The sequence below is a fragment of the Fulmarus glacialis genome, unplaced genomic scaffold (assembly GCF_000690835.1).
Source record: "Fulmarus glacialis isolate BGI_N327 unplaced genomic scaffold, ASM69083v1 scaffold15619, whole genome shotgun sequence".
Taxonomy (NCBI): Eukaryota; Metazoa; Chordata; class Aves; order Procellariiformes; family Procellariidae; genus Fulmarus; species Fulmarus glacialis.
This window is the reverse complement of record NW_009235361.1, coordinates 4,847-32,599: the sequence shown is the minus strand read 5'-3', so window position 1 is coordinate 32,599 and position 27,753 is coordinate 4,847. Positions and strand designations below refer to the sequence as shown.

Here is a 27,753-nt window from a genome sequence, read left to right as displayed (position 1 = left end):
ACTTTGGTCAGTGGACATGGAGGAGGGAAAAAAGTGAAGCCTCAGAGTAACGTTTTGGGCAGGCTGGGGACCCTGTTGTGCGTCAGGCTTTGAACCGTGCCTTCTCTTTCAGATTGCAATGTGATTGTGCATAAGGGCTGCAAGGAGTGTGCTCCGGCGTGCACCAAGGTAACTTCCTATACCGCACCATTCTTACTAGAGCATATCTGCTTTCCAAGGGGTCTAGAAATGTCACGAAGGAAAAAAGAAAGTACACACAGCCTGCCCAGGCCCAGTGTCTGTATGCAAAGGGCTGCAAGGGTGTCAAAATATCTAATGTGAGCAACAGAGCAAGCATTGTGCTTGAACAACAGTTTTTAGAGGAGGGTCAAAAACGACTATAAAGAGATATTTGTATGTTTGAAGAGTTGCAAGGACAAATCGTAAAATGGTATGCCTGGAGGGATACAGAAAGGGATTAAAAAGAAAGGCTCCTCAAACCCACAGATATCCCCTTGTGTAGGAAGGGGGATCCCATATGTTTGGAATAATGGAAAGCAGAGATGGAAGGGACTTTGGGAGGTGATCTAGTTCATCTCCTTACCGTCAAGGCAGGCTGAATTCTAGGTAGTTTGGGCAGATGTTTGTCTGACCTGTTCTGGAAAATTTCCAGAGGAGGATACTCCACAGCCTGCCTAGGCATTCACTCCCAGTGTTCAGCTTCCATTGCAGACGGGGCAAAATCAGTGCTAGAGCTGATGGATACTGTCTCCTTTTAAGTAGGAACACAGGCATGGTGAGGTTATCATGACAAAGAAGTTGCTTTCAAAAATAGGTGTGTAAGGCTTCTGCCCTCATGGAATAAAATGGGACTTGCAGAGAAGTGTGCCACAGCAATACAGGTCTTTTCTCAAATTAGTGGAGTGTGTTTTTCTGGTGTAGCTGGGTTTTGTATCATGGTGGCTAGCAGGGAGAACATGTTTCCATACAGACTCTGCAGGGTAAACAAGCCTTAAACTGGACATAAATCAGGTGTGTTTATTTATTTTGGTTATAGCTGTCATGTCATAGCCTTGCACAAATTTCTGGGCAACTTCAGGGCATTAGGACAGCTGAACTGGTAGTTTTAATTACTGGGACTGGTGGGTTATTTGTCAAGAGGAGCCAAGAGCCCGTACTGACTTGTTGAGAGGAGCCCAAGTCCCCTGACTCCTCTCAACAAGGGTGAGATGCAGAAAATGTTCACTGACCCACCTCAAGTGAAATATAAGCCTAAGCTACAGGTTTTGCAGAAGTCCACTTGGGAAGGGGGATCGATCCTGCCTCTGATACCCAGGCTTCCTCAGGTAGTGCCCTGCCACAAGTGCTTCAAGCTTATTTGAATATAAAGCCCTGAACGCGAACTTCTTTTCTTGCAGCCTTCACAGGCAATATTCATATAGAGAAAGCAGTATGCTCTAACTCAGTGATTTGGTTTCAAATAAACAGATTCAGTTTTGTGTCATAGTACAAATAATATCATTCTACTCTGAATATTGTTATCTACCAGTAACTAATAAACTTGGATTTATTGGTTATTGGTAGAAATTAGGACCATAGTTTAGGACCATTTTCTTGAAGCCCTTTTGTGTGATGCTATATGGCGGTGAATTACTGACTTGACTATTCAGTGTGTTATCAGATGTGATTTCATTGCAATTTCAAAAGATTCTTCTTTTTTTCAGAAATCCCAGGAGAGATACCATAATAAAAACAAACCCCAGGCCGGTGTAACAAGTAAGTTAGGAGGTGTAAACCTAGCACTTCTAAGTTAAGCCTTGGTTAAAAATCATGGGACTGACAATACGAACTTTACTACATCATTAGTGTGTTTCTATTTCTCATTTCAATACCTGTAAGAAAGTGTGTGTGTCTCTAATATGAGTAGGATTTTTTTAAGAAATGGCTGTTGAATTAACTTCTCTACTAAAATGAGTGGGAGTTTTACTATGTTTTGTTTTCAGTGAGAATGAAAATCAAAAGTAGTCAGTTCTGTCTTGTGCTTTTGAATATGTCATTTACCGTATGCACAAATATTTGGGTGTCATATGTTCAGGTTGCAATGTTAGAGCATGTATGATTTGAGATTGTTTTCTTATCAATAATATCCACGCTGGAGCTATTCCACCTTGCCTACCGGCTTATCTTTATATTCCATGGGAGAGCATCACAGTCTTGTACCTTGGCAAGCAGACATTGATGATACCCAGTGTAGGTCTATATGAACACCAGACAGCATTTCACAGTATAACTGTGCTGTTGATGACATACTCTGCATTGTTTGTCGAAGTGTTTTGTTGTGCTTTGCCTCACAGATTCCCTGCCTGGAGATGTTTCACAGATGATGCTCCCCCCAGTGCATTTTTCTTCCTCTGTGCCTATCGGACTGTCTGCTGGAAGGAGGGAAGCCTCTCAACAGTCCCACTTCTTGTCCAAAAGTGTCCCCAGTGCCAGTTTTGAAAGGTAGAGGGAAGCTGCCGGCGGACTATGCTAAATACATCATTCAGTATTTCTAGGAAAATTGAAACCATTAAATAAATGTGGGGGTTTTTTTGTTTCTGCTGTAGAAGATCTACACCATTTTCTGAACAAGACTCTGAGACTAGCACCTGGAGGTCCAAGTCACGATCTGAAGAGATGTTACAAGCATTAGGGACCTTTTCTTCAATGGACCCTTTTATGATGGAAGGTGAGAAGTATTGCACAGATGTTGCATTTTATAATCTGTATTGGAAGGTGCAAAATAGAAAAACTCCTTAGTTGATATAGGAAGCCACTTCATCTGCTAAAAGGAGAGCACCTATTTTTGATAATTACAATTGTGTCCCTCTTTAAAATGATACAGTCAGACATATTAGTCTTAAAATACAACATTTCCTTTCTTCCTTGTAACTAACTCTTTGATAACTTTTAGAACATTTTTGTACGGTGTTACCATTTTGAAATAACTTGGATAAATGTATTAGGCATCCTTGCAGAACCAGAACAGCAATATACTTTTCTTCTGCACTCCTCTAATCATCTCCATTGAGAGTGTACATTGCAAAATGTAAACCTACATCACTTGTATTTCCTCAATAGCCCCAAAATCTTACCTCTACTGGTGAACACCCTCCTAAAATGGCTACATCCTTGTGAAGTGAATAGAAATAGGCTTTTTCTGTAGCTAGGTGTGAGACTGAATTTCAAAGCTGAAGGACATTCACTCACATGGTGTAGATATCTCTCACTGGACATCTGCAAAATGGCCAGTGCTCCTCCAACACCAGAGCTACTTTTGAAAATGTTGGATTTAATTTTTAAATTTTAAAAAGTTTCTTCAAGCAAAGAAGTATAAAACGGATTTAATCTGAGAAAAGAAGGGTGGGTTTTTTTCTTCTCCTCCCCCGCTGTCACGTTTGCATTTCAACACTTTGGTAATGATACTGACATCTGGCAAGCTTTTCTGTTGTAAAGCCACTGCCAATGTTTGCAGAAGCCTTGTCTAAAGTTCATCCCTGTGATGTGTTCCCCTTACTGTATGAATAGATCTGCATGTGCAAAGGGACTTCCCTTACTGTTCGTATGCCTGGTGTTAATGAGATACATGTTTTGTCATAGATGATGTGGATTTGTCTCAGTGGACTGATCTCCGCACAGATGCACAAGAGTTTGAGGCAGAGTCCTGGAGTCTTGTTGTGGATCCAATGTTCTGTAGCAAGCAAGAAAAGGGTGTCATCAAGAGGCAGGATGTCATTTTCGGTCAGTATTTCAAAGCTTTGTGTAGGTTTAGAAACAATTTGGCATAGAAAATGGAGAGGGAACCTACACGTTTTATGTCCAGAAGAATGAATGCTTCAACTCAGCATAATAAGAAGGTTCAAAGAACATTTTTGTCACACGTTAAAATGTGTTCTAGAGCTAAAGCAATGGAGAGCAGTGACTACCAGAGACATGTCTACTCTGTTCACAGAACGGTTGAGTTTGGAAGGGACCTCATCCAATCCCCAGCTCAAGCAGTTGCAACCCCAGCTTGTTCAGTGGGGTACAGTTGAGAGAACTGTGCAGAGCCAGATAAATTAAGTCTTCCTACTGACATAATCTATTAGGTTTGAGAGTCAAACAGAAAAAAATATTACGACTGGGTATTTGAATGTTGCTAAAGTCTATCTTAGAAAGTGTGCAAAAAGTTCAGGTGATTACTATACTATGTTTGTTTTTTTTTTCTACAGAGCTGATGCAAACAGAAGTTCATCACATCCATACACTGTTCATTATGTCTGAAATATTCAGGAAGGGGATGAAGGAAGAACTGCAGCTGGACCACAGCACAGTGGACAGAATATTCCCCTGCTTAGATGAGCTGCTGGAGATGCACAGGCAATTCTTTTGCAGAATGAAGGAGAGACGACAGGAATCATGTGAGGCAGGGAGCGATCGTAATTTTGTCATCAGCAGAATTGGAGACATCCTTGTGCAGCAGGTAGAGGCATCAGCTCTGTTAATCCTTTATGTACTCAAGGTTCTGAAATTAAACAATTTATTGACTTCAAAACTTTTGTGGGCAAGATCAGGGCTATGGTTGCCTCATAAAATTCAAAGACTGTCCCCTCCAGATTATTGCAGGGTGAAATAACAATGAGAGAAAATCATTACTGACAGGTAACTGTGATAGACTTGGGGTGAACTTCTACCTATACAGTACAAGCAAGGAGGAAAGTGATGGACTTTGTCCCGTTCACAGTAGAAGGCCGTGGACTTCATACCACGGACTGCAAAAAATGGAAGCAATGGATTAACTTCTTAATAGCTGAGAAGTGTGAAGAATTGACTGATGATGGAAAAGAAACTCCCCATTCATTTCTTGTAGCGATCTGGCATGGTGCATCTCAAGTTGCTGCTCACTAGAGAAGGGGTGATCACAGCGTGTTTATGGTGGCTGTAGAACAGCTAACTAACTGCTTGCTGGCCACACTTCCATTCCTTGCAATCAGGAGAGTGTGGCTTTTCACCTTCGGTCAGTTTTCACTCCACTGAAAAAAAGAAGCTGAACCGTTACCTTGTGTGGAGATCAGACAAATGCAAATAAGCCTCAAAGGGATTGTATTTGCAAAGAGGTGAAGGAAACGCTGTTACAATAATTATTTGCAAGACTGTAGTGGAGGCCGCTTCTGCTCTCTCCGGCCTATGTTCCTCTTTTTGCTCCTAAAAACAGCTAGCCCGTTTTCATTCTGCAGTGACAGACCCTGTTAGTGAAATTCGGGGAACTTGAGAAACAAGTAGCATAAAATTTCCGTATTTGTACAAAATACATTAATTAAAGGTATATACTTTCCTGTTAAGTGCAATGTTGAGCATAATTCACTTATTAATTTCTTCAGTTTTCAGAGGAAAATGCAACTAAAATGAAGAAAATATACGGAGAGTTTTGCAGCCATCAAAAAGAAGCTGTTAATCTCTTCAAAGAGTTGCAACAAAACAAGAAGTTCCAGAATTTTATTAAAGTAAGTTTACATGGAAACGTCATCACTATTGACAAAATGCTCAGGAAAAAGATACGTAGCTTTTACTTAGATTTAGGATTGAAATTATATTCAGTAACTCACTTTTAATAGCTAATAAAAATGGCAAATTTTTTTCCTCCTTAACCAGTGAGCTGATAAATTACACTTTTCTTTCAAATTTTAGAAAGCTTTGGCATCCAGTGTGTATTACACACATGTTCCTGTTGTAGTCCACCTCATCCCTCAGGGCAGCAACTGTTCCTGGGGGTGGTTCAGATAACCCAGCATTTTGTTTTAGCTTATTCTACTGCATTTAGATTATATTTCTTATTAATCAGTTGGTGGTTTAATATGCATTTACTACTCAAGGTATATATTTGTATCTGTGCAGCTGAGAAATAGTAACCTGTTGGCGCGACGCCGAGGAATCCCCGAGTGCATTTTGCTCGTCACCCAGCGAATCACCAAATACCCGGTTCTGGTTGAAAGGATATTGCAATACTCAAAAGGTGAATAAAAGCTAAAGTGTTGCTTCATGTCTGGAATCCTAGTGCGTTTCTAACTTAAGGAATATGCACTGCTACAATATAACAAAAGACGAAATTCACTGCTCTGTAGAGAACCAGGGCAACGTAAGTATCTACTGTTCAGGCAAGTGTCATCTAAACAGGGTGTCTGGTGTATAGAGTCTTTGTCAAGGCTGGGCTGTGAAGACTTCCCATATTTCAGCCGGGTAAGCCACAGAAGTCCAGAAGAGCATACTTGTTTTAGGAGATGATCTTGACTGATGTGAACTAATCGAGGCATGCATCTGCACCTTCTCTGACATTAATTCTGGTGGAGTCTCTTGTAAGTAGGGCTAGGCAAACCTTTTGTAAATTACTCTCCAGTTTTTCAAACAAAGCTTGAATGATCTCTGGAATTTTGTAGAAATTTTAGAAACACTAATAACTTACAGATATTGCTCCCCAAATGGGCAATAAATGAGCATTGTAGAAAGTTGCGTATCCAAATGCAAACCCTTTGTGCTTGCAATCCTGTTTCGAGGTTTTTTCTTCTACTTACCCAGAAGAGTAACATACTATATGATTTACTTAGCCAGTAAATTTTTTAAAATGCTAACAGCTCATAAATATGTCAGAAACTATTCAACATGTTTTGACTAATGAATAAATCTGAGGTACATGTCGGGTTTTAATAGGCAAGTCAAACAAAGGTAGATGCCTCTAATGTTTCTAGTAAGTTGATTGCCAGGTTCAACTTAAAAAGACATATTTATCAATTTAAACTTTGCATCATGTTGATTGTTTCCAGAAAATAAGGAATGATATCTTCTCTTGATTATGCTGGCTACTGTTGTTTATTTTTTGTCTCATACAGAAGGAACAGAAGAGCATAAAGATCTCTGCAACGCCCTTCGTCTAATTAAGGATATGATTGCAGCAGTAGATTTGAAAGTGAATGAATATGAGAAAAAGCAAAAGCTGCTGGAAATTCTCAGTAAAACGGAAAACAAAACATATACAAAGATGAAAAATGGCCATGTTTTTAGGAAGCAAGACTTGATGAGGAAAGAGAGGATACTTCTTCATGAAGGTTTAGTGTACTGGAAGACAGCAACTGGTCGTTTCAAAGGTATTCCATCCGAGCAGTAAAGTCCTTTAACTCTTTATTTGCAAATAACATGACGATTGTTTGGTTTAAGAATGAAAATACTTTATTATGCTGTATTGCGAACACGAATTTCTGAGGTAATGATATTGAGAATATGCCACTAATTGCTAGAAGAGTAGTTCCAGAGGCTGCCATGATTTGTGGGTAATCCACTGTATATCTGGGTAAGAAGACAAGTTCACATACAAAGACATCAGCTGCATTTCTTCTTCCAGTCCCCTCCTTTTAGTTCATTGGTATGCAGTTTCATTCCCTATCGTAGATTCTTGACTTGCACGTTTATGTTGTTCACAGTACCGGCCATTGAAAATAATGCATGAAAAATCACATGCTGTTCTTCAGTGGTACTGGGACATCTGCAGTGGAAAAGAAAATATGAACCCACTTATGGCTGGAACTCAATTTTTACATGCAAGCCCAGAATTTGATTTTTGGTGTTAGTCACATGTAGGGGTTGGCTTTTTTTTTGGAGCTTACTAATATTTACTGTACAACTTTATAGAACTGTTTGTTCATTGTTATTGAACATTGCTATTGAAATACTTTTACCAGTGTAATACTGTGCTGTGAGTATATGTTACAGCATACGCAAAACAAAATTTATGTGGGATAGCCTTTGCCAGGTTGCCTGTGAGTGGCCTGGGGAAGCGGGAAGCTGTACTGGCACTGGAGCGAGGTTTCTTCCTTCCCTGGGCCAGTGCTGCAGCCTGGTGCTGCAGGAGGGTGGATAGCAGAAAGTGTGGTCTTTCCTGGGAGATAGAAAGTGATGGCTTGCAGCTGCTTCATGCAGATCATAGGCTAATCCAGATATTTCCTGTTCAGTTTACTGTAGGATTCTGTGGGATGTTTGTTGGTCAGGGCTTCTCCCTTTAAAAGAAGACATTAACTATAGTTATAGTATCTTTAATTAAAAAACATTATTTTCCTTTTCTCATTTTAAGATACCTTAGCTCTGCTTCTAACTGATGTACTACTGTTCTTACAAGAAAAAGATCAAAAATACATCTTTGCAGCTGTAGTAAGTATATTATCAGATATTTGAATATACACATTGCACTTTTATTTGTATATTTCTTGAAAATTAGGTCCTTTTCTACGTTATTGCCACATAATGGGTTTTTTCTAAAATCCTGGTAGTGTATTCAAAACAGTAATATGCCAGTGTATATGGAAAATTCATTTTACTTTAAAAAATAAATAATTTTTTTAGGAAGAAGGATGAAAGTAACAGAATGATTTTTTTAGTGTCATGCCTCATGTGATTATGAAGGCAGGAAGCAGAGCAGGCTCTTTCAATTATCTAAAATAAATTTTAACTTCTGGTTCTGTAAAGCAAAGCAGAAGAATAATTTTAACTGCAAATGTAGTAGTAAGTACACATAAAATGTATGAAAGGTCATGGAAAGAAGTTCCCAAGCTATATAAATATCATTAAGCCTCTGGCATTTACTTTTTAACACATACCCAGTGCTTTACTTGTTCATAAACACGACAATGTATTTTAAAAAACAGTTTAAAAAGATGTCTGAACACTTAAAACTTGCAGGCTCTTACACCTGGTGAGAACATACGTAGTCTGACTATACCAGGACTAGAATTAGTCCAATTAATTGGAAAATCATGCTCTTCTAAAACTGTGATGTTTTGTAAGAGAGTAATTTATTGTTTGCATGTGTCGTGACTGTTTTCCCCAGGACCAGAAGCCTTCCGTTATCTCCCTTCAGAGGCTCTTAGTAAGAGAAGTAGCCAATGAAGAAAGGGGGATGTTTCTGATTAGTGCTTCATCTTCAGGGCCTGAGATGTATGAGGTTCATACCAATTCCAAAGAGGAACGTAAGAACTGGATGAAGCATATTCAAGATGCAGTGGAAAGGTAGAGGAAAAGGCTTTGGGTTTTCATCGTGGTAGTGCAAAGCGGACGGGAGGTCGGTTGGGTATTTGTGGCAGTGTGCTCTCCATTCTGCGTTGCACTGGATCCATCCTGTGAGGCTGGGTTTTCCTCTGAGCTCAGGATTCACAGACCCCAAAACCTCACCATCACTTCTGCCGAACTTCCCGTGTTGCTTCTGGTTTCCCACTGAACCAGCAGACCCTTCCCGCTCCCCATTAGATGTCCTTACCAGCCATTGTAAGCTTCCCTCGCCTTTGCCTTTGGCACTGGATGCTTTCCAGAGTCCTGCAGGTGTCCATACAACCATTTTGGGGAAATCCCCAATCATGCCTGTTATCTTGGTGTCAGCTCCTCAAGAATGGCAAGGAAACCATTGCTCCTTATGGGGCCCAAGCTTATGCTTAGCACAGCAAACCTGTGTGAGAGCCAGCCACCCATTCGCCGCACAGTGCAGCCTTGGCAGAATTAAACGGAGTCCTTCAGTCTGGTTTGTGTCCAGTTACTGCTTTTTAAAGAAGGAGACAAATGGCGTGCTTCGGGATTGTAGCAAAAGTTGGTGTTGATGTTGTGTTCTATTTATTATGAACACAATACTGTACTGAAGATGAATATATGACATGCAGATTTTGCTTTATCCACCTTTGTTCGTCTTTCATCTTTGAAGTTGTCCTGAGGAAGAAGAAGAAGGAAAAATGAGTGAATCTGATGAGGACAGACGTATTGCTGAGGCCAAAGCATATAGAATTCAGAAATGTCAAGGTGCGGTACCTTTCCTGCCACTCTGAGAGCTCTTTCATCCTGAGAGTTCAGGATGAATAATACTGGCTGGTGGGTTCAGAGTGGCTCGATAGACAGGGTCACAGCGGAGAAAGCTGGGGTGGTCTGACTGTATAGTGTGAGTTTATTGAAAGACAGCCGTTTTTTTCCAAACACTTTATATTTTTGCTACATTACCGTAAGCACAAAAGAGAAAGAAAAATGGATGCTTTCAGAATAAATGCTGAATTTCCCAGATTAGCATCAGGGCCAGGTAGTTCCCTGTTTGGGGAAATACCTCAAATCTTCAGTAATTGTGTGGTTTTGTGCTTGTTTATGGCATTTCATCCTTTGCTGCTATTATTTTTATCTGAAAATGTAGCTGATAGGGATAAATTCTGCTTCTTTGGTTCCCCTGCACCTAACTTCCACATTTTTATACTGCTGTGGGAGAGAAATTCCAGCAATGTCCTTCCTGTAGAGAGCCACAGGGAACGGCATCCTCTGCTGAGAGTAGGTGGTGTTCTTTGATGTTGAGGCACTGAATCAGTGCATCTTCTGGCTGCCTGAGCCAAGTGCTTTTCCAGCATTGATCACTGTGAGTGCAACAGGAGGTAGCTGAAGGCCCCCAAGTGCAGCCAATGCCACCTCATCCGGGTAGGGCACCCCTCTGCCGGGGTCTGTGTCAGCTTTCATTAGGACGGACTATGGGATGAATTTGGTTCCTGGCCACTTAAAAAAGGCCTAGCTCGAGTTAGCAATGTCTATGTGGCATAAGGATCAGAAGGGTGAATGAGGAATGTGCTTTGCCTGCAGGATAAAAAATATTAATACAGTGTTCAATTTTGGTTGACAGAATCACTGAGTAACCAGGACCAACAGATCTGTAGTTATTTGGAAGAGAAGTTGCATATCTATGCAGAACTGGGATATATGAGTGGGTTTGAGGATGTTCATGTAGAACCTCACCTCCTTATCAAACCTGATTCTGGAGAAACTCCACAGGCCGCTTCATTGCTGGCAGCAGCACTCAGAGAAGGTGAGTTTGCATGGGAGGAGTGGACTGGTGGCTCTTCACATGGGCAGATATTTCAAGGTAACAAAGCACAGCCGTGTTGCTTTGTGCTGCGATTCTGTCAAGTCTCAAGAACTGGTAGTGTCAAAACTTGGCAAAGGGCATTGAAGAGTAGTCTCTCATGTTTATACTTGTCAGATGCATGGGATGGTACCTGCCAGACTGTAAGACAAGGGATATGTTTAGTGCATTACATCATATGTAAGCAGGCAGGGACATGGTGTTAGGTTGCACCTGAGGATTGTTTCCTTAGCTGTCCTGCTTGCAGTACAGCCCTGTGAAGCAGATCACAGGATGCAGTATGATATTGCATCTGGTCCCAGACCTCCACCTACCTTGGTTGATTTGATACAGATCAGAATCATGTAGGGTCATATACAGACCAAACTGCAGATGATCCTGCAGATCTGCCAGGAAACACCTGCCAGAATTGCTGTAGGAGCTGTGCTTTTTCTGCATACTATCTAACTGAGAGATGGTAGCCTTGTCCTACCTACGGTGCTGTCCTCTGAAGGAAGGAAAGGAATGGTATTTCTGGATACCTTGCCTAGTTGGAAGTTCAGCTAAACTCCTCTAAACTCAGCTGAAAAGGGTCCTGGTAAACTGAGCCATATCCAGCACGAGCTGTATGCTCTTTGAGAAGGACTACAAGATTTTAGCATTACCTAAATTGAGAGCTGTGGGCTAATAACCACATTTCAACTGATAAAGCGGCGAAGATTGGTCTCCATCATCATTATGAAGTCAGAGAGCATTTTATTGATAAAATTGATAAAACTTGGGTAGGCAATATAAGTCAGTGATGCAATAGTAAATATCATTTTAGCTAAAATGGCAGCCTATACTTACACGTCTTATTCTGCCCACTTTTAATTTTCACTTTTTCTCATGCTGATGTTGATGATTTCTTGGATTTCAGGATTCTTCAGCACACTGTAAGGAATTTACAGTTCCTTTTACTGTAGGCAATTTGCGGGGATCATTTTCCAGAACAGAAATACTAAGTTGCTGAGCTAATAGCAGACTCTATAGGAATAAGGCATTGCTCACAGTAGAGAAGGATAGAATTAGGGAGTGCTTAAGCAAATTAGATATAGACAAATCCATGAGATGAGACAGGATAAATCCAAGGCTGCTCAGGGAGCTGGCCAATGTCATCTTTGAAAGGTCACAGTGATCAGGAGAGGTTCCTGATGACTTGAAGAAGGCAAGCATCGCACCCCTCTTCAAGAAGGAATATATAGGGAACTACAAAATAGTCAGCCTCACCACCGTCTCTGAGATGGTGATAGAGCAAATCCTCCTGGAAGGCATTTCCAAGAACATGAAGAACAAGAAGGTGACTGGGAAAAGCCAGCATGGATTCACCAAGGGCAAATTGTGTCTGACCGACCTGATGGGTTTATGATGAGAGGAGAGCAGTGCATGTTGTTTACCTTGGCATCTGCAAGGCCTTCAACACACTCTGCACTGGCTGTATTATCCTTGCATCCTTACAGTGAGATGCATAACTGGGTGGAAAGTTGGCTGGGCTGCTGGCTGAAAGGATTGTGATCAGTGATATGATGTTCAGCTGGCAACATGTTATTAGGGGATTCCCTTAGGGATGGATCCTGAGACCAATACTGTTCAGCATATTTATTAATGAAGTTAACCAAAGGATTGAGTACACTCTTAGCAAATTCATGGCTGTCACCAAATGAGGTGGGGTGATCAATGTGCTGGAGAGACCTCTACAGATTGGGAAAATGGGCTAAGAGAAACCCCTAGAAGTTTGAAAAAAACAAGTGCAAAGTCCTTATCTGGGATGAGTAATCCCATGTGTTGGTAAAGGCTGGACATTGACTAGATAGAAAATAGCTTTGCAGAAGTGGACCTGGGAGTCTTACTCGACAGCAGGTTGACCATGAGGCAGCAACGTGCCCCTTGTGGCAAAGAAGGCCAACTGCCTCCCAGGCTGCTGCATTAGGAGGAGAATTGCCAGCAGGTTGAGGGAGGTGATCCTTTCTCTACTCGCCCCTGGTGAGTCCTATCTGGAGTGTCAAGACCAGGGCTGGGCCCCTCTGGACAAGAGAGACATTGACAAACTGGAGCAAATTCAGCGAAGGGCACCAAGATGACTAGGGGGCTGGAGCACGTGACATCTGAGGAGAGGCTGAGATAGTTGGTCTGTTCAGCCTTGAGAGAAGGCTTGGTGGAATCTCATTGCTGTCCTCAGCTGCCTAACAGGAGGATACAGAGAAGCCAGATTTTTTGTAAAGGCACATGGTGATAGGACGAGAGGCAACAGGCGCAAGTTGGAACACAGGCAATTCCAATTAAATGAAAAGGAAAATTATATACTGTGAAGATGGTCAAAAACTGGAACAGGTTGCCCAGAGAGGCTGTGAAGTCTACATCTTTGAAGATGTTAAAAGCTTGTCTGTGCAAAGCTGTGAGCAACCCAATTTAGTTTGACCAGCTTTGAGTACGGCATTGGACTGGATGACCTCCAAAAGTCCCTTCCAACCTAAATTATTCTATGATTCTATGTCATTGATTTATGCATTAAGGAGCTATTTAAGGGGCCTCTGTAATTCTGCATGTTTTCCTCTCTAGTTGAAAGTCTCCATGTTGCTGTAACAACATCACAAGTGAGTGAAACAGACAGATCACCAGAGGAAAGTATTGAAGAATTAAGTGTGAAGCACAGATTTAGTGCCAATGAAATCTTGGAATCTGTTCCTGGTGGTGAGTAAAATTTGATGCTTTTACATATTCAGAGTGCTAAAATAATTGATACCGGATTGGTTTTTTGGAAAGGTTTCTCAGTCTATGGCAGAATCGATAGAAAATAATGTAATAAAAGTTGTCTTTGGGCAAATGCTCATATAGTGTAAATTGTCATATAACTTCATTGAAGTAAATGGATGGTTTGCATCCACTGCACCTTTTCCATAGGACGTGCCTGCATTTAGCAATATTGAGTCAGATTTGCCTGACTCAATACACTCATACACTTTCTTGTTATTGTTGCTTAGCTCCACAGCAAATCTATATTGCAGTATAGGCCATTTCCCAAGTCAGTCAATTTTTGTCAGAAGGTCTGAAAACCAGGATTGACATCCCAATAATTTCAGCTGTAAAAGGTATAGCATGGATTTCTTGCAACAAAAATGTAAATAAAGTCCTGTAAAAACCATTGCTGCAGAGCATTTTTAGTGATATGGCTATACTTATCTCCAAACTTTCGTAAATGAAACATTACTAATTTTTAAGGTAGGAAAACTTGTCCCACCTGTGCCACCCAGGCTTCCAAATTTGTTTTTCCTCAGCCTAGAATCTATTATGTAACTCCAAATTATGTAAATCTCTTATTTTCAGCATCCTGTGAGTAGCTGTAAAAAATGTGCCTTTTGTTTCTCTAGTCAGAATATGGTTTGATACCTTTCTCTTGCATTTTATTGGGGCTTTATTTGTTAGATGCAGAAATAAAAAAAGTTGAAGAATCATCTGAAGTCGATCTCAGTGTTGAAAAGGAAATGGCAGATGCCAATCTAGAGGATAAGGTATTGTAACTGATTTTTCTTCCTGTGTTGCACATAGCACTTTGGGCACTGGGAATGTAAATGCTGTCCAAATTTTTATGGGGTATCTAAAGACTGTTCCAAAACACGAAGCATGGGATAGGCACATTTCACCCAAATCCAGATAATTTAATTTAATAGAGGTCACTACAATTAATAATGAATTTTTAAAAAGCATTCATAAACAGTCCAAATGCGGAACAATTTTCCTGCCAGGTTTACAGATCAGTGGGTTGTAATAACAGCCACAATGTTTTTGTACCACCGCTTAAGAGCCTGGTTCTCTGCCGTCATCATTCAATACATCCATCTCTATGGAGCTGACAATGGTATTCCCTCTACTCCCTCCTCCTATTCACAGGATGATGAAAGTCTCCTACAATGACAGAGACCTCAGCTAATGCAAGGAAGACTTATGCATTGGAAGAACTTCGTCCTGAGAACAAGCACAATAAAATAGGATGGATTGTCTTACACCAGCTTGCTTCAGAATTTTGAATTAAAACAAAGTGGAGCAATTAGAGAATAGAAGAGAAACTGCCCATTTTTCAAAGTCCCATAACTCTTAAGCAAATCTGGGGAAACAGCAGAAACAAAAGTCAGTTCTGGGCAAAATTAGGGATGGCAAATTTCATGTAGCAGCAGAATGTTGGAGTAAGAGCAATTACTGTGTGGAAATAAACTGAACTATAATTGTGGAGTCCTTAGGTGGAGAAGCAGGACCACAAAAGGAATAAAGGGGAGAGACAAGAATAGAAGATACATGACTTGAAATGGAAAGCAAAGTTTGCTAGAAAAGGCGATACTTAGCATACTGTCTTTGCGTCAGATCTGAAAGAGGGCTTGTGTGCCTGAAACCTTGGGGGTTTTTCTAGCTAGTTCTGGAAGACTCTTGCTAAGGCACTGATCTCCCTATAACCTTGCCTCATGTTCAGCTCTAGGTCATCTTACTTACCAGACTGCTGTGTTAACAGGGAGTAGGAAGAAGAGCGAGTGTGGAAGAAAATGGGATGAAAACAGAAGTCGAAGTGAGGGAGCACAGAAGCTAGATGAGGGGAAATAAAATAACCTAATGGAAGCTACGGGGGCTCAGATCTAGCCCGTTAAAAGTTCCAGTAGCTCCACATGAAAACGTTGCCCTTGGGGTTATAGAGAACACAGAGCCAGGCTTTTCTCAGGGGTGCACAGCAAAAGGATCAGCATCCAAGATTACAAATTGCAGCAAGGGAAATTCTGACTGTGTCTAAGGAAAAAAGTCACCGTGAGGGTGATCAAGCAGGAACAGGTTGTCCAGAGAGGTTGTGGGGTCTCCATCCCTGGAGGTTTCCCAGATTTGACTGGAGAAGGCCCTGAGCAAACTCATCTAACTTTGAAGCTAGCCCTGTTTTGAGCTGCAGCTTGACTAGAGGGGTCTGCAGCAAACTTTTCCACCCTAACTTACTATTCTGGTCTGGCCTATTATTTGGGCAAGACTTATGTCATAGCTTACCATGTCAGAATCAGACTTAACCAGGAGGTGGCAGAACGAGCAAACAAAAGAGGCCAGGCAAGGGCTTTCAGGGGTGGAGGATGTTCTCCTGCCTGCCTTCTGTCGCTGGGTGTGCAGTCCTGGGCTTGTGGGGTGGCAGCACCGGGCTCAGACCAGCTAGCCTGGGAAACCAAGAGCCGGAAGGATGGAATGAAAGCCCCCGGCTGGGGGGTTTAAATGCTGCCCAAGCGTCAGAAGGAAGATCGTTGCCTGTGCAACACGGGGTGTCCCAAGCAGGCAGCAGTGGGAGGCGGTCCCCATCTTGTCCCCCCTGCTCCTGCCTGGTAATCACATCTCCGGGGGGTTGTCTGAGGCACTGTGCACGCAGCTGCCCTGCGATCTGACCGTCCTCATCTCCACTGCTGCTCATCGCTCTGAACCAAGGTGCTAGGGAAGAGTGGCAGGGAGGTGACGGTGGCCCGCAGCACAGGTCAAACAGCTGAATATATTGCTTTGGACCTAGCCGGACCTACAGGGCTTGTGCTGAAGCTTGTGCTGAAGGTGGAGCTGCAATGCTTTTGTCGCCCTGGCTAGCTTGACTAGACCTGCCTTGGGCTCATCCCCCAGCGCTCAAGTGGTGCTGCCGTGAGGAGACTACAGGTGCTTGGGCTGGCCACTTGCCACCCCTTGGCCATGCCAAAGCCAGTTAAGCCTTCAATCCTCCTGTACACCTCCTTAATTAAATTAAAAAGGGCTTCAAAAACTGAAAAAAACCCCACTCTTGTTCAGCATGCGGGCTCTCCTTTGTGCACTCACTCTTCCTCACCCTGCCTTCTCCTCTCTCTCCCTCTCGGCCCTGCTTTTCCTCTTTGCCTGCTGCTCATCTTGGCTGCCCAGCAGAAGGAACGCAGAGCTCCCTCGTGTCAGTCCTTGTGCTGCACAGAGGCACCCGTGCAAGGTCCTCTGCTTCTCACAGCAGAGCCGAGCAGTTATGGGGCTCGTGGGTGCAGTGAGAAGCAGAGGAGGAGGTGAAGATGTGGAGAAGGAATAGAGGGAAATACTGAAGGGAGATAATGAGAGAGAGGAGTGGAGGAAATGCCACAGCTGGTGCTTCCTTTCCCCCTAGCTTGTCTGCATTGAGCTGTGTTTCGGGGCCTGGCCTTTTTCATCTTCATTTTCAGTTATCGCAGCTAAATGGAGCAGCTGCTTTGCTCTCTGTGGTGGAAAATGAGACTTAGTAGAGAACTTAGGAGAATCAGAGAGAGAGCAAATATTCCCCAAACCCTCCTCTGCTCCTCTGAAAAAAAAATAAGAAAAATCATACAGGAAGTCTATTCAGCGTGGCCTCAGAAGGGATTGTGTTTTATTTCTCCACTGTTTCACCTTACCTTTCTCAGAGGAGCTGTTCTTCATGCTGAAGGGATTATGGGTGGCTTCACCCCATAAATTTAGAAAGCTTCTTAGGAAAAGGGAGCAGGGTGGAAAGTGTGAAGTGGCTGAGCTTTGCTGCAGTGGACATAGTAACCACGCTGGTGCATTTTGCAGAGTATAGCAGGCACGCAGCCTTTGCTCAGCACCCCACAGCACATCTAAGGCATTCGCTGTAACCCACTCACGTGACTTCTGCTAGCTTCTTGCTACATTAATAGCTCTATTTTTGAAGAGTCTTGTGCTGTTTCATCCTGCTATAAGTAATCTAAACCCACTGTACTGTATATACAGAAGTCTGGTTACTGTATTTCAGAACTGTCAAGTACACAAAGAATGAATGGAAATGTCTTTTCTGTGTAGCATTAGTCATGAGAGGATTAAAATTGTGGATGAAATATTTTTGTTTTTACAGTTGTGCTTAGAATCTCTAGTGATTTCCACGGAAACTCCAGTGTTGATGAATTATTAGTCTTCGTAGTTATTGCTTCTGTCTTTTTTCACATACCTACAAGAAGGTTTGATTCAGCACTGCATATATTAGTGATATAAATGTCTCCACTAGTTTAAAAAAAAAAAAATTACCTAGATAATACAATTCTAAAGTTAAAAACTGCTTTTTAAAGCAACATCTGTTTATTTTAGGGAGGAAGTATGAGTTTCCCAGGATCTACAGGGACAGAGGTGAGTTTATTTAAACCCCAGACAGAATGTAGTAACTATTTAGTTAACAGTGGTCAAACCTTTGAAAATCCTTCTCTTTTATTTTCTAGATTGTACAAGCAATCCAGAACTTAACCCGTCTCTTGTACAGCATACAGGTGACTACTCCACTGCTAACTTTGTAGAGTAATTAGTCTTAATAATTTACTTCTTAAGGTTTGTTTTCATCGTGCCCTACTTTTAGACATTATGTCAGTGGATACTTATTTCTACAGACTGTTGCGTAAGTTGGCATATAATATATTTTTATTCTATGCAGTGGTAGGTTCCCTTTAAGAACTGAATAATGCTTGCTTGCTTGGAGATCAATCCCCCCCAAAAAAGGATGTGTGTACAGTCCAAAAATCTATGGGGAAAGTAAAACAATGGCTCTAACTGAACTAATGTAATTTCATGTACAGATTTCTGAAATTATAGTTCAAAATATTGAAAAGATTTAGTATTTTGTTTAGAATATTCTCCTGGCTACTAGTAAACAGTGCCTCTGCCACTCAGGTAGCAAACTCAACCAATTTTATCAGTCTTAATTATTGTGTATATTCTGTAGGGCCTTAGTCTGAAGTTTTTGCCTCTTTCATGCTAAGTTTGAATGTTTTAACTTATTTTTTCTTATTTAGGTGCAGTTTCATAGTTTTATTTTGAAATGTTTCATTTGAGCATGTTTAATTTTTAGACCCTCTTGACATTAGTATGTTTTATAATAATCCTAGAAACCTTGGGCTGAGAAGTTAAGTGGATCGAAGCAATGCAAAAGCAAAATAAAAAGCTTGTAATTCAGGCAAAATTTTTGAAAAATTGAAAAACAGATAGCTTAACACCAGTAAGGGAAGTAAAGTAAGGCTTGGGATCATGCCTTAATTGTTCAGACCATGAATTGGCAGTATGGGTGCAGAGAAACAAGCAGAGGATCCTGTCTTTGCCCTGTTTACAAATCACTGGAACTGACCCAATACTGGAGGAAGAGCCAAGAAAAGTGGGAATTGCACATTGCATAAAGTTAAAAACTCTTTCTGAGGTAGATGACATGGGGTAATGGGGCTGCGGGAATTCTCTGGGAATGTCTGCTGAAGTAGATTCCCACGTCAGCTCTTGAAGATGGGCTGTGCAATAAGTGCCCCAGCAGATCTAGGGCTTTCTTGCTTTTCTTTCCTCTTAATCCCAGCTATTTATTTTTGTGTTATTGGAGGATGTCACAATCTTTAATGCAAACAATATCACAACGTCCTTGTGAAGGACGGAATATAGCGCTCTCGGTTGTAAAATAAACTATTGAAACATCAAAACCGAAATCATTAATATACTGCAGATTTCTGCCGGCACAGATATCTTGGTCGGGTGCGTGTAGCAGTATGGTCCTGATGACATGGCTCTGTTGGCAGGTGCCTGTAGGACTGATGTTAGTAGGACTGCGCTGTTGCAGGTTAGCAAGGAGAGCCTTAGGGTTGGCGTGAGCTATACTGGAAACAGTACAGTTTTAACTGTATAAGCCACATCTGTGTTAGGAATACTTCGTTGAGTGTAGCATTCCCAGTGCCTTAATGCCCTCTTTAACTATGAAAAATCATTTTTCCTATGTGTCTTAACATCCTCTAACAGAACAGGACCCCAGCTGTAGCTGAAGTGCATATGCACAGCTGTAACATAAACATATACAATAATACTAAGTGTAAACCAGAAGCTGTGTTAAAAGTGCTCGCAATGATTGAGTGCTTTTAGAAACATCTCTTGGTAAAGGCACAAACACAAAATTTTCTCTACTTGCATGAAGAATAACCTCCCAAAAAGCATTAAGCACTGACATTATGGGACGTTGACACATTTTTATATAATGCTTCTATGTAAAAATACAGAAACGGATTAATGCTAATATTTAAACATTTGTGTCCGATTTTGTTGTCATGTCTAGGCAGCACTAGCTATCCAGGACAGCCACAGAGAGCTCCATAGGTTACTCCTGCAAGAGAATGAGAAGATCGGTCGGGGCCATGGTTCTCGGCTAAACCTCCTTCTGGAACAAGAAAAATACCGGAATCTGGAAAAACAAAGGGTGGAGATGGCCAACATACACAAACTGAAGCAGCAGTTTCAGCAAAAGCAGCAGCGGTGGTTGCGTGAATGCGAGCAGCGGCAGCGGGAGCAGGAGGCGAGGGAGGGCCGGCTGGGGCAACGGGAGATGAAGTGTGGGTGCCAGGAGGAGCTGCTGGAGAGGAGCCGGCAGGGACTGGCGCTGCAGCTGCAGGAGTACCAGCAGAGCCTGGAGAGGCTTCAGGAGGGCCAGAAAATGGTGGAGCGAGAACGAGACAGTGTGAAAATGCAGAAGAAACTCCTCTGGCACTGGAAGCATGGTCAACAAAGTAGCCTGTTGTCATCCACAGGGAGCTATGAGGTGTGTGGTTCCCCGCTGTAATTATGTCCCCAACTGCAGACCTAGAGAGACTTTTCTTGACGAATAGACCAGTACGTCTGGGTTTTGTTGGTTGGTAAGGTAATGAGTGAGCATGTGGGAAGCTGAGGTTCAGGCATATCCAAGGGCTTTGTTTGAACCTCATGAAGTTTAACCAGGGAAAGTGCAAAGTCCTGCCCCTGGGAAGGAACAACCCCATGCATCAATATATGCCAGGGGCCACCCAGCTAGAAAGTAGCTTTGCAGAAAAGGACCTGTGGGTCCTGGTGGACACCAAGGTGAACAAAAGCCAACAATGTGCCCTGGCCACAGAGAAGGCTAATGGTCTCCTGGGGTGCATTAGGCAAAGTATTGCTAGTAGGTCAAGGGAGGTGATCCTTCCCCTCTACTCTGGCCACAGCTGGAGTGTTGTGTAAAGTTCTGGCTCCCCAGTACGAGAGAGACATAAAGCTATGGGGTGGGGGGCTGGAGGAGGGGATGGGTATCCAATGAAGGGCATCAAAGATGTTTGAGGGACTGCGGCATCTCTCCTATGAGGAAATGCTGAGACTGTTCAGCCTGGAGAATAAAAGGCTCATGGGGGTTCTTATTAATGTGTATAAATACCTAAATGGAGAGTGTAAAGAGGATGGAGTCAGGCTGTTTTCCATGGCGCCCAGTGACAGGACCAGAGGCAATGGGCACAAACAGAAAAACAGGAGGTTCCTCTGAACATCAGGAAACACTTTTTTCCTGTGAGAGTGACTGAGCACTGGCACAGGTTGCCCAGAGAGGCTGTGGAGTCTCCATCCTTGGAGATATTCAGAAGCTGTCTGGACATGGTCCTGGGCAACTTGCTGTGGGTGGCTCTGCTTGAGCAGAGGGGTTGGACCCGATGACCTCCAGAGGTCCCTTCCAACCTCAACCATTCTGTGATTTTAAGCTGGGTGTTCTACAGAAGCCAAACTCAGACCAATGGGTACTAAATTGAGGAGATGGAAATTTTAAGTGTGAGAATCTGTGTTTTATTCTGCTTTGCTGCTGTGTTTGCAAGATACATTGTGTCTCCTGCCTCTTGTAGGAAAGCTAAATTATTGTAATGTTTGAGGCATATAAAGCTTTTAGTGAAGTCTTTGGCTGCTGTCCTTGTTGCTGGACAACATCACTGTCTCCAGAGAGGAACAGTGGCTGCTTCAGGAGTGGGAAATGCCATGCTCCCGTGAACCCCACGTGTCAGGCCCTGCTGTCCTGCTCTCCTGAAACAAGCAGCCCCTTAGGGGAAGAGGTTGGCTCCATCCCTGACGGTATAATTCTTTGGAGATGGTCATTATTAGGGGATGCAATTTAAAGTAGCTCTGAAGCTGCTTAAGCATTTAATATTAAAAATGATTAAGTTTTTGTGAGGGTGAAGGATGGAGGCTGACTCTGAACTCAACTGTCTCACCTGCCAGGTGGGACCTGGCCTCTAGTCCCTGCCTTGGTGGGTACGATCTTGATTTCCATTACTGTTCTCTAAAGCGCCTGAAAATCAAAACATTTTGCCTGGCTTTTGCATCTATTGAAAGCTCATTGACCCAAGCTTTTTTTTTCCTCAGGTTTTCATTTTCACAAGAAAATCTGTAGAGTCTTTCTTCAGGCCATCACCTCCCTAGTTTTTCAGCTGGCAACTGACCCATAACGGGCAGTGACCATTTGGCATCTAAGCCTGTGCCTGCACGAGGGGCTGAAGGATTGGCCTCTGACCTCCCCCTTTTCATCCGGCTTTTGTGAACACCGTGTGAACATGACTTATCCATATATGCTTGCCCAGCCCAAACAACGAAGGCACTTCTTACTGCTATAGCTTGCAGTACAATTTTGATTTGTTTGGCAGTGCTTAAGAAGTGGGTGATAAAACCAAAACTGAACTTGCCCGTCAGCTTTAATGGATGGGACTTCTGAAATCTTTTGATGAGAGGAAGTTGAAGGACGATAGCCTGATGCAGGGGTGGCCAGGATCTCACAGACAGAGAGGCAAAATAATGAAATGCTGGATGTCAAAGAGTAGTAGTTCTTAATCTCATATTTAATGTGGAAGAGTACTTGTATTTTTATTTCAAGTAAACTACATGGCTTTGGATGCATTCCAGGCCTTGGGATCGTCTTTGTCCTGCGTTTTCCACTACCATACTCCCTGCAGCAGCAGAGCTGGCTGTGTGGTTGCCAGTCAGCCAGTATTCCCAGCCCAGTGTTTTTGCCATGACACTGAACCTAGCTAGTTTTGGATGGCCAAGCAGTAACTCACACTGCTACTCCTGCTTTTTTGTGAGCTCGGCCTTGATAAACACTTGCAGGCAGGGAGTCTTTGCAGGCGTTGCATTTTCAGCCCCTGGGAGCCATGGCCGCTTGCTGAATGCTGTTTGCCATCCCCAGTTTGACTGCTGCAATCCTGTTCTCTGTGATTACCTGTCTTCGTGAGGTACAGTGTTATTTTTGGATTGCAGTGTACACAGATTTACATATGTGAAGTGGTATCTCATTGAGCCATGGGGCAAAATATCAACCCCCTAAAAGGAGTCAGCAGAGCTCAGCGCATCGCAGGTAGCGGCCCTTTGTTATTTGCTATTTTGCAATTATTACTGAGTTTTCCTGTGTTTTGAGGGGAGCTAAGGCAAAATGTACTAGGTTATTGCTGTTTATTCCTGAACGCACGTCCAATTTAACATGTTTTGAGGTTAACTTCTGGGAAATTAGGTGACTATTTGCTATGAATCCCCATTCTGTCTGGCAGTTAGTTTTATGTATCCTGGTATAAGGATTCTTCAGGAAGATGCTCGTGGTCATGTGGTTTAATTTTAGATAATCCTGTGAGGAGCAGAGAGTTGGACTCAGTGATCCTTGTGGGTCCCTTTCAACTCGACATATTCTGTGATTCTATGATTCTGGTGCTGGACAAAGGTGAAAATGCTGTTCTCTGGGTTTTTTCCCCTTTTGCAGATAATGGGACATAACCGATCGGACAGCTTACATGGCGAAAATACACTCTACTTAAATGAAGCCGTAGTGTGTGTGTCTCTAAGCAGTCTCAACAGATCAGATTCTTCTCTTGTTTATGAGGATGGTGTGTATGGGCTGAACATCTCAAATTCTGATATAGCAAGGACTAGTGAAAATCAGGTGGACCTCAAAATGGACACTTCTTGTCAGCCAACGTTAACCAGTGCACTGTGGAAATCCACTGGTCCTTACCAGCAGATGTCCTTTTCCTGCAAAAGCAACAAGGATGCCTTTAATAATGGTAATTAACACTTTATTTAATTAACAAGTAGTATGGGCAGTTTGCCACCTCTCAGAATGAATAGTCTTAGGAACGAAGACAGCTTGGTGGCAGTGGAAGCAATAGATTTTGCTAAAACAATTGCATGCCACTTTGCAAGCTTGTTGAGGGTACGTGAGAAAATGAGCAGAACAGAAATACAGAAGACTTCTGAAAAAAAACCACAAAACCCCTGTTTGTGTCTGCATAACAGAACTCAGAATGTTGTTCTCTCCAAATCCTTTCCCAATGCTTTTTGACTTGTTCTTGTTTTTGCAAGGCGAAGTCACTCTTGCTGTTTCAAGTGTATTTTATTGGCTGTGCATTACTTGATGATTTCTGGTTAGAATAGTTTTTGATTTACCATCTTAAAATTATAATCAGTGGTCAAACACCCGCTTCTTTCTTCATTGAGAATGAAATGAAAATATCTTGAAAGACTCTGTAGTTGTGGAAAGAAAATTACATCACTTCTAAGGGATAATATAATCTTTGACAATAAGTTTCCATGCTGGTAAAAATAGCTCTTACCGCATTACCTTTCTTTATTCTTGTATTTTACCAGAACCCCCAAAGATACGTAGATTGCATGGCAGTTATTGACAATGACTACCAAAATGTGTGGAAGAGGCCACCTATCTGAGCACTGCAGTGCACTGAAAATTCCCTGAAGAACTTAAAAACATGCTAATGAGAAACTCTAAACTATCTGGATTTTATTTCTCATGTCGCACAATGCTAGTTTTGATCTGACTTGGTGTCTTCATTCTTTCATTATTGTGAGAGTTGTAGAGCAGCATGTAAAAACAGAACAGCTAAAAGTCTTAGGGGACAATGGTGCGCTTTTGGTGTAATAGATTAAGTAATCTGATAAGGTTTTCCTGCACAGTTGTGAAATTCAGTTGAGACGTGGCAAGTCAGCACTGCAGCACTGCCCAAGCTCCCATTTTTCTGCAGCTGGCAGTGCAGGATGACTTCTGTCCTCACACCAGCTGCATGCAGGTCAGGTCACAGCAAAGACCAGTGAGCAGCAGGATCAGAAGTTGAAAACATACACAGGTACAATGGTTTTTAATTGTCTTAGGTCAAATCTTGAAGTTACTCAAATAAAAAAGTCCTTGATTAAGGAACTTGCTCCTTAGTAGTCCTTGTAATGTATTAAGCAGGCATCTGCTACAGCCTTACTAGTCCTTGCTACATGGATTGCCAAAAGAGCATTTTATAATCAAAGGCAGGGCATGCTAGTCTCATCACCATAATCAGCAAACCAAGCTGATTACTGAAAGAGATTAATATTTCTAAAAATGCCTAAATAATTAGCCTGGTGAAACTTGTTCTAGTTTGACTGAAGTTGTCATTTTAGTAATAGGTTAGCTAAGCTAGTGCAAATTTGAAAAGGAACACATATGTGGGTTTAAACCTCTCAAAAGCGGATTAGCTTGCACTGGCAAATGTTCAGATGCAAGCTAACCAGTATACTTTCTATTGAGCCCACATGAGAGCATCTGGTTTAATTAAACTGGCTTGTACCAGTTTAATTGCACTGATTCTAAGATAAGCTGGTGAAGCTTTTTTATGTAAAGATGCCCTTCACCTACAATGGGCCAGCTTTGTGTTCAGCTGCTGTCACTGCATCTTGTGAAGACATTCTTATCTTGCCCTGGTAACAGGACACCAGTGCAGTCCCAGCAGCTTGGGGTCCAGCGCTGGTTACAAAGCCTGGCCAAGAGGTAGAGTAACAGGCTAGTGTAAGTCTCTGGGTAAGGCATGTCCATAAAACCTGCAGTTACTGCCTTGATTGAGTCACAAGGCGCCTTTGGCAAAGCAGTGCAGCAAATCCTTGCAGCATCCTGATGGTGCAGATGGTGCTGCGAAGCCCCCCAGTGCGTTGCTAGAGCAGGCAGGGCTGGGAGCCTCCCCCCAGAGAGATGTGCCATCACATTCCACAGTCGCGTTTGTGATTTGGAGGGTGACGTATTTTACGCTCTGGTTGTGCAGTGCATGAGTCTGCACGATTCAGACTTGCTTCTGTCATGCATCAGGAGCCACCGTACAGGGTGCGGGGAATGAGAAGAACGCTAAACTTCCCCCTGAGAGACAGATGGCATCCAAAGCCCCCGCAAATGGCTTTGCACATGGAAATGAAGTAGATCACTTGTTCCTAAGCAATGTGAATCAAGCTGAGCAGTACGAACGTTTCGTACAAGGAAGCTGATTTCCTTTTTGTTGCCTTTTTTTGGCCGTGCTTTTTCCCCAGAGAGTTTAGCAGAGTTCAAGAAGATCTCTGACCTTGTGCCTCCATTTCCTGACACCTCTGCAGGATATAGTCAGTTCCGATCACTGTGAAGGAAAACCAACAAAGATGCAATGAGAGAAGGACTAGAAAGAATTTGAAAGTTAGCTGAAACTTTTAGTATTTTCGTGTGGATGAATGTCTCATGACATTGTCCAGCATTTTTCAACCAGCTCTATGTATAAAGTCTCATAATCATCTTTCAAAAAACATTTCTAAATAATAAGTCAAAATAGAACTAAGAAACAAATACTGAGTATGGTTTACTGGAAATAGCCACATACCAGATACATACATGGCCAGATCTTGCATAGAGTAAGTTTTGTGTATACACAAAAGGAATTTCTTGGTTTTGATTAATTTTCCTAGAATTATCAGGCATCCTGTAAGAAGTCTGGTCTGTCAAAAAAACCCTTAAATTATTTAACGAGAAGCACACCTGAACATGTTGTCAAGGAGTTAATCACGCTGCATTCTACCATATGTTAAGTACTATGCAATTTAGCTTCATACATATACTCAAATGGAAACGGCTACATTCCTCCAGTGCATAATTTTCCATTCATATTTTCTAAGGTAAGACATATGTCTCTTCACATAGCTAGCATCATGATTATACATCATTGTTTTATGTGTATGGGAGGGAACTTTACTAAAGACCTTGGGGCAAGTTCCCACAAAGCTGAAACTGGCAAAAGTACACTCGCTAGAAAAGGTGTGTCAGTCAACAGGAGGAAAATATGATTGAAAGAAAAATGTGTTAATGCTTTACACAAATGGTTATGAAATTATCTGCATGAAAGAAGACAAGTACTTTGGCTAATTAGGAATCAGGGGAAGTATAGGTTTTGTGTCAGACTAGACTGAGAATTGAATAAATTACTCTTGCATTTAATTGACATGTCAGTTAACTAGCTGAAGTGATGCCTAAGGATTTACCTATGGATTCACCTCTTTGATTTCAGGAATCAGTGCAATTTTAATTCTTTTAAGCTTTGAAGTGAACAGCATTGTTCGCTGGTACTGCCTTTCAATTTTTTTATTCAAGTGTTGTAGCTACAGGAATAGAGTTGAAAAGGGGAAACTGCACTGAAACTTGATTGTGGGAGGTTTTTTCCCCCAGACGTTTACAGTGTTAGCATGAAGGATCTTTATGCATGGTGTAGTGAAAAATACAGTTTAAAACTTTATGGGGAACATAGAAAAACCTGTGATCTCCATAAACAGCCAAATGCAAAACCAGGGAGCAAAAATAGGGCTCTATTTGACTAATGTGATTTTAATCTTTTTTAAAGGACAGAAATTTGTACATATATGCATATAAGCAAATAAGATAGTTTGATTTTGGCAAAATAATCCATTTATCATGGTTTTCATCAAAGAAAATGGTTTCTAGAGATGTAGAACATTTAATTTGCAATAGAAAAAGCAAAAACCCCAGAAACAATGTGTAGCGTCCTATAACACCATTTTTTTTCCTTATTCTTAATAAGAAATTCCCTTCCTATTCCTTAAGGCAGATTGTGCTGATGGTGATTGCTTTATTGAACCTGTTCTTAAAACTGTGGATCAGATTAATTTGATTTCGTTTCCCATTGGTAATTGAGATGATGTTACATGTTATTTTTTGGCTACCTTAACATCGGCTATGGCCTAATGACATTGTATAAAAGTACCTGCATATGTTTGCATCAGGAAGG

The 27,753-nt window shown here is 41.9% G+C and overlaps 1 protein-coding gene across 1 annotated transcript in view; it reads left to right on the top strand.

The window, feature by feature from the left end:
• Positions 1-23,742, top strand: part of ARHGEF28 (Rho guanine nucleotide exchange factor (GEF) 28) — a gene marked incomplete at its 3' end in the record, with an annotated part of 81,375 nt that extends 57,633 nt beyond the window's left edge. The window contains exons 17-35 of the mRNA XM_009586011.1: positions 113-168; positions 1,704-1,755; positions 2,334-2,481; positions 2,586-2,707; positions 3,619-3,759; positions 4,230-4,480; positions 5,379-5,501; positions 5,893-6,010; positions 6,882-7,136; positions 8,117-8,193; positions 8,870-9,048; positions 9,731-9,825; positions 10,679-10,861; positions 13,496-13,627; positions 14,360-14,445; positions 18,005-18,043; positions 18,133-18,180; positions 19,989-20,468; positions 23,442-23,742. Coding sequence (XP_009584306.1) covers positions 113-168; positions 1,704-1,755; positions 2,334-2,481; positions 2,586-2,707; positions 3,619-3,759; positions 4,230-4,480; positions 5,379-5,501; positions 5,893-6,010; positions 6,882-7,136; positions 8,117-8,193; positions 8,870-9,048; positions 9,731-9,825; positions 10,679-10,861; positions 13,496-13,627; positions 14,360-14,445; positions 18,005-18,043; positions 18,133-18,180; positions 19,989-20,468; positions 23,442-23,742 — 2,886 coding nt within the window. The remainder of the gene's footprint in view (positions 1-112; positions 169-1,703; positions 1,756-2,333; positions 2,482-2,585; positions 2,708-3,618; positions 3,760-4,229; positions 4,481-5,378; positions 5,502-5,892; positions 6,011-6,881; positions 7,137-8,116; positions 8,194-8,869; positions 9,049-9,730; positions 9,826-10,678; positions 10,862-13,495; positions 13,628-14,359; positions 14,446-18,004; positions 18,044-18,132; positions 18,181-19,988; positions 20,469-23,441) is intronic.
• Positions 23,743-27,753: the final 4,011 nt, after the last annotated feature.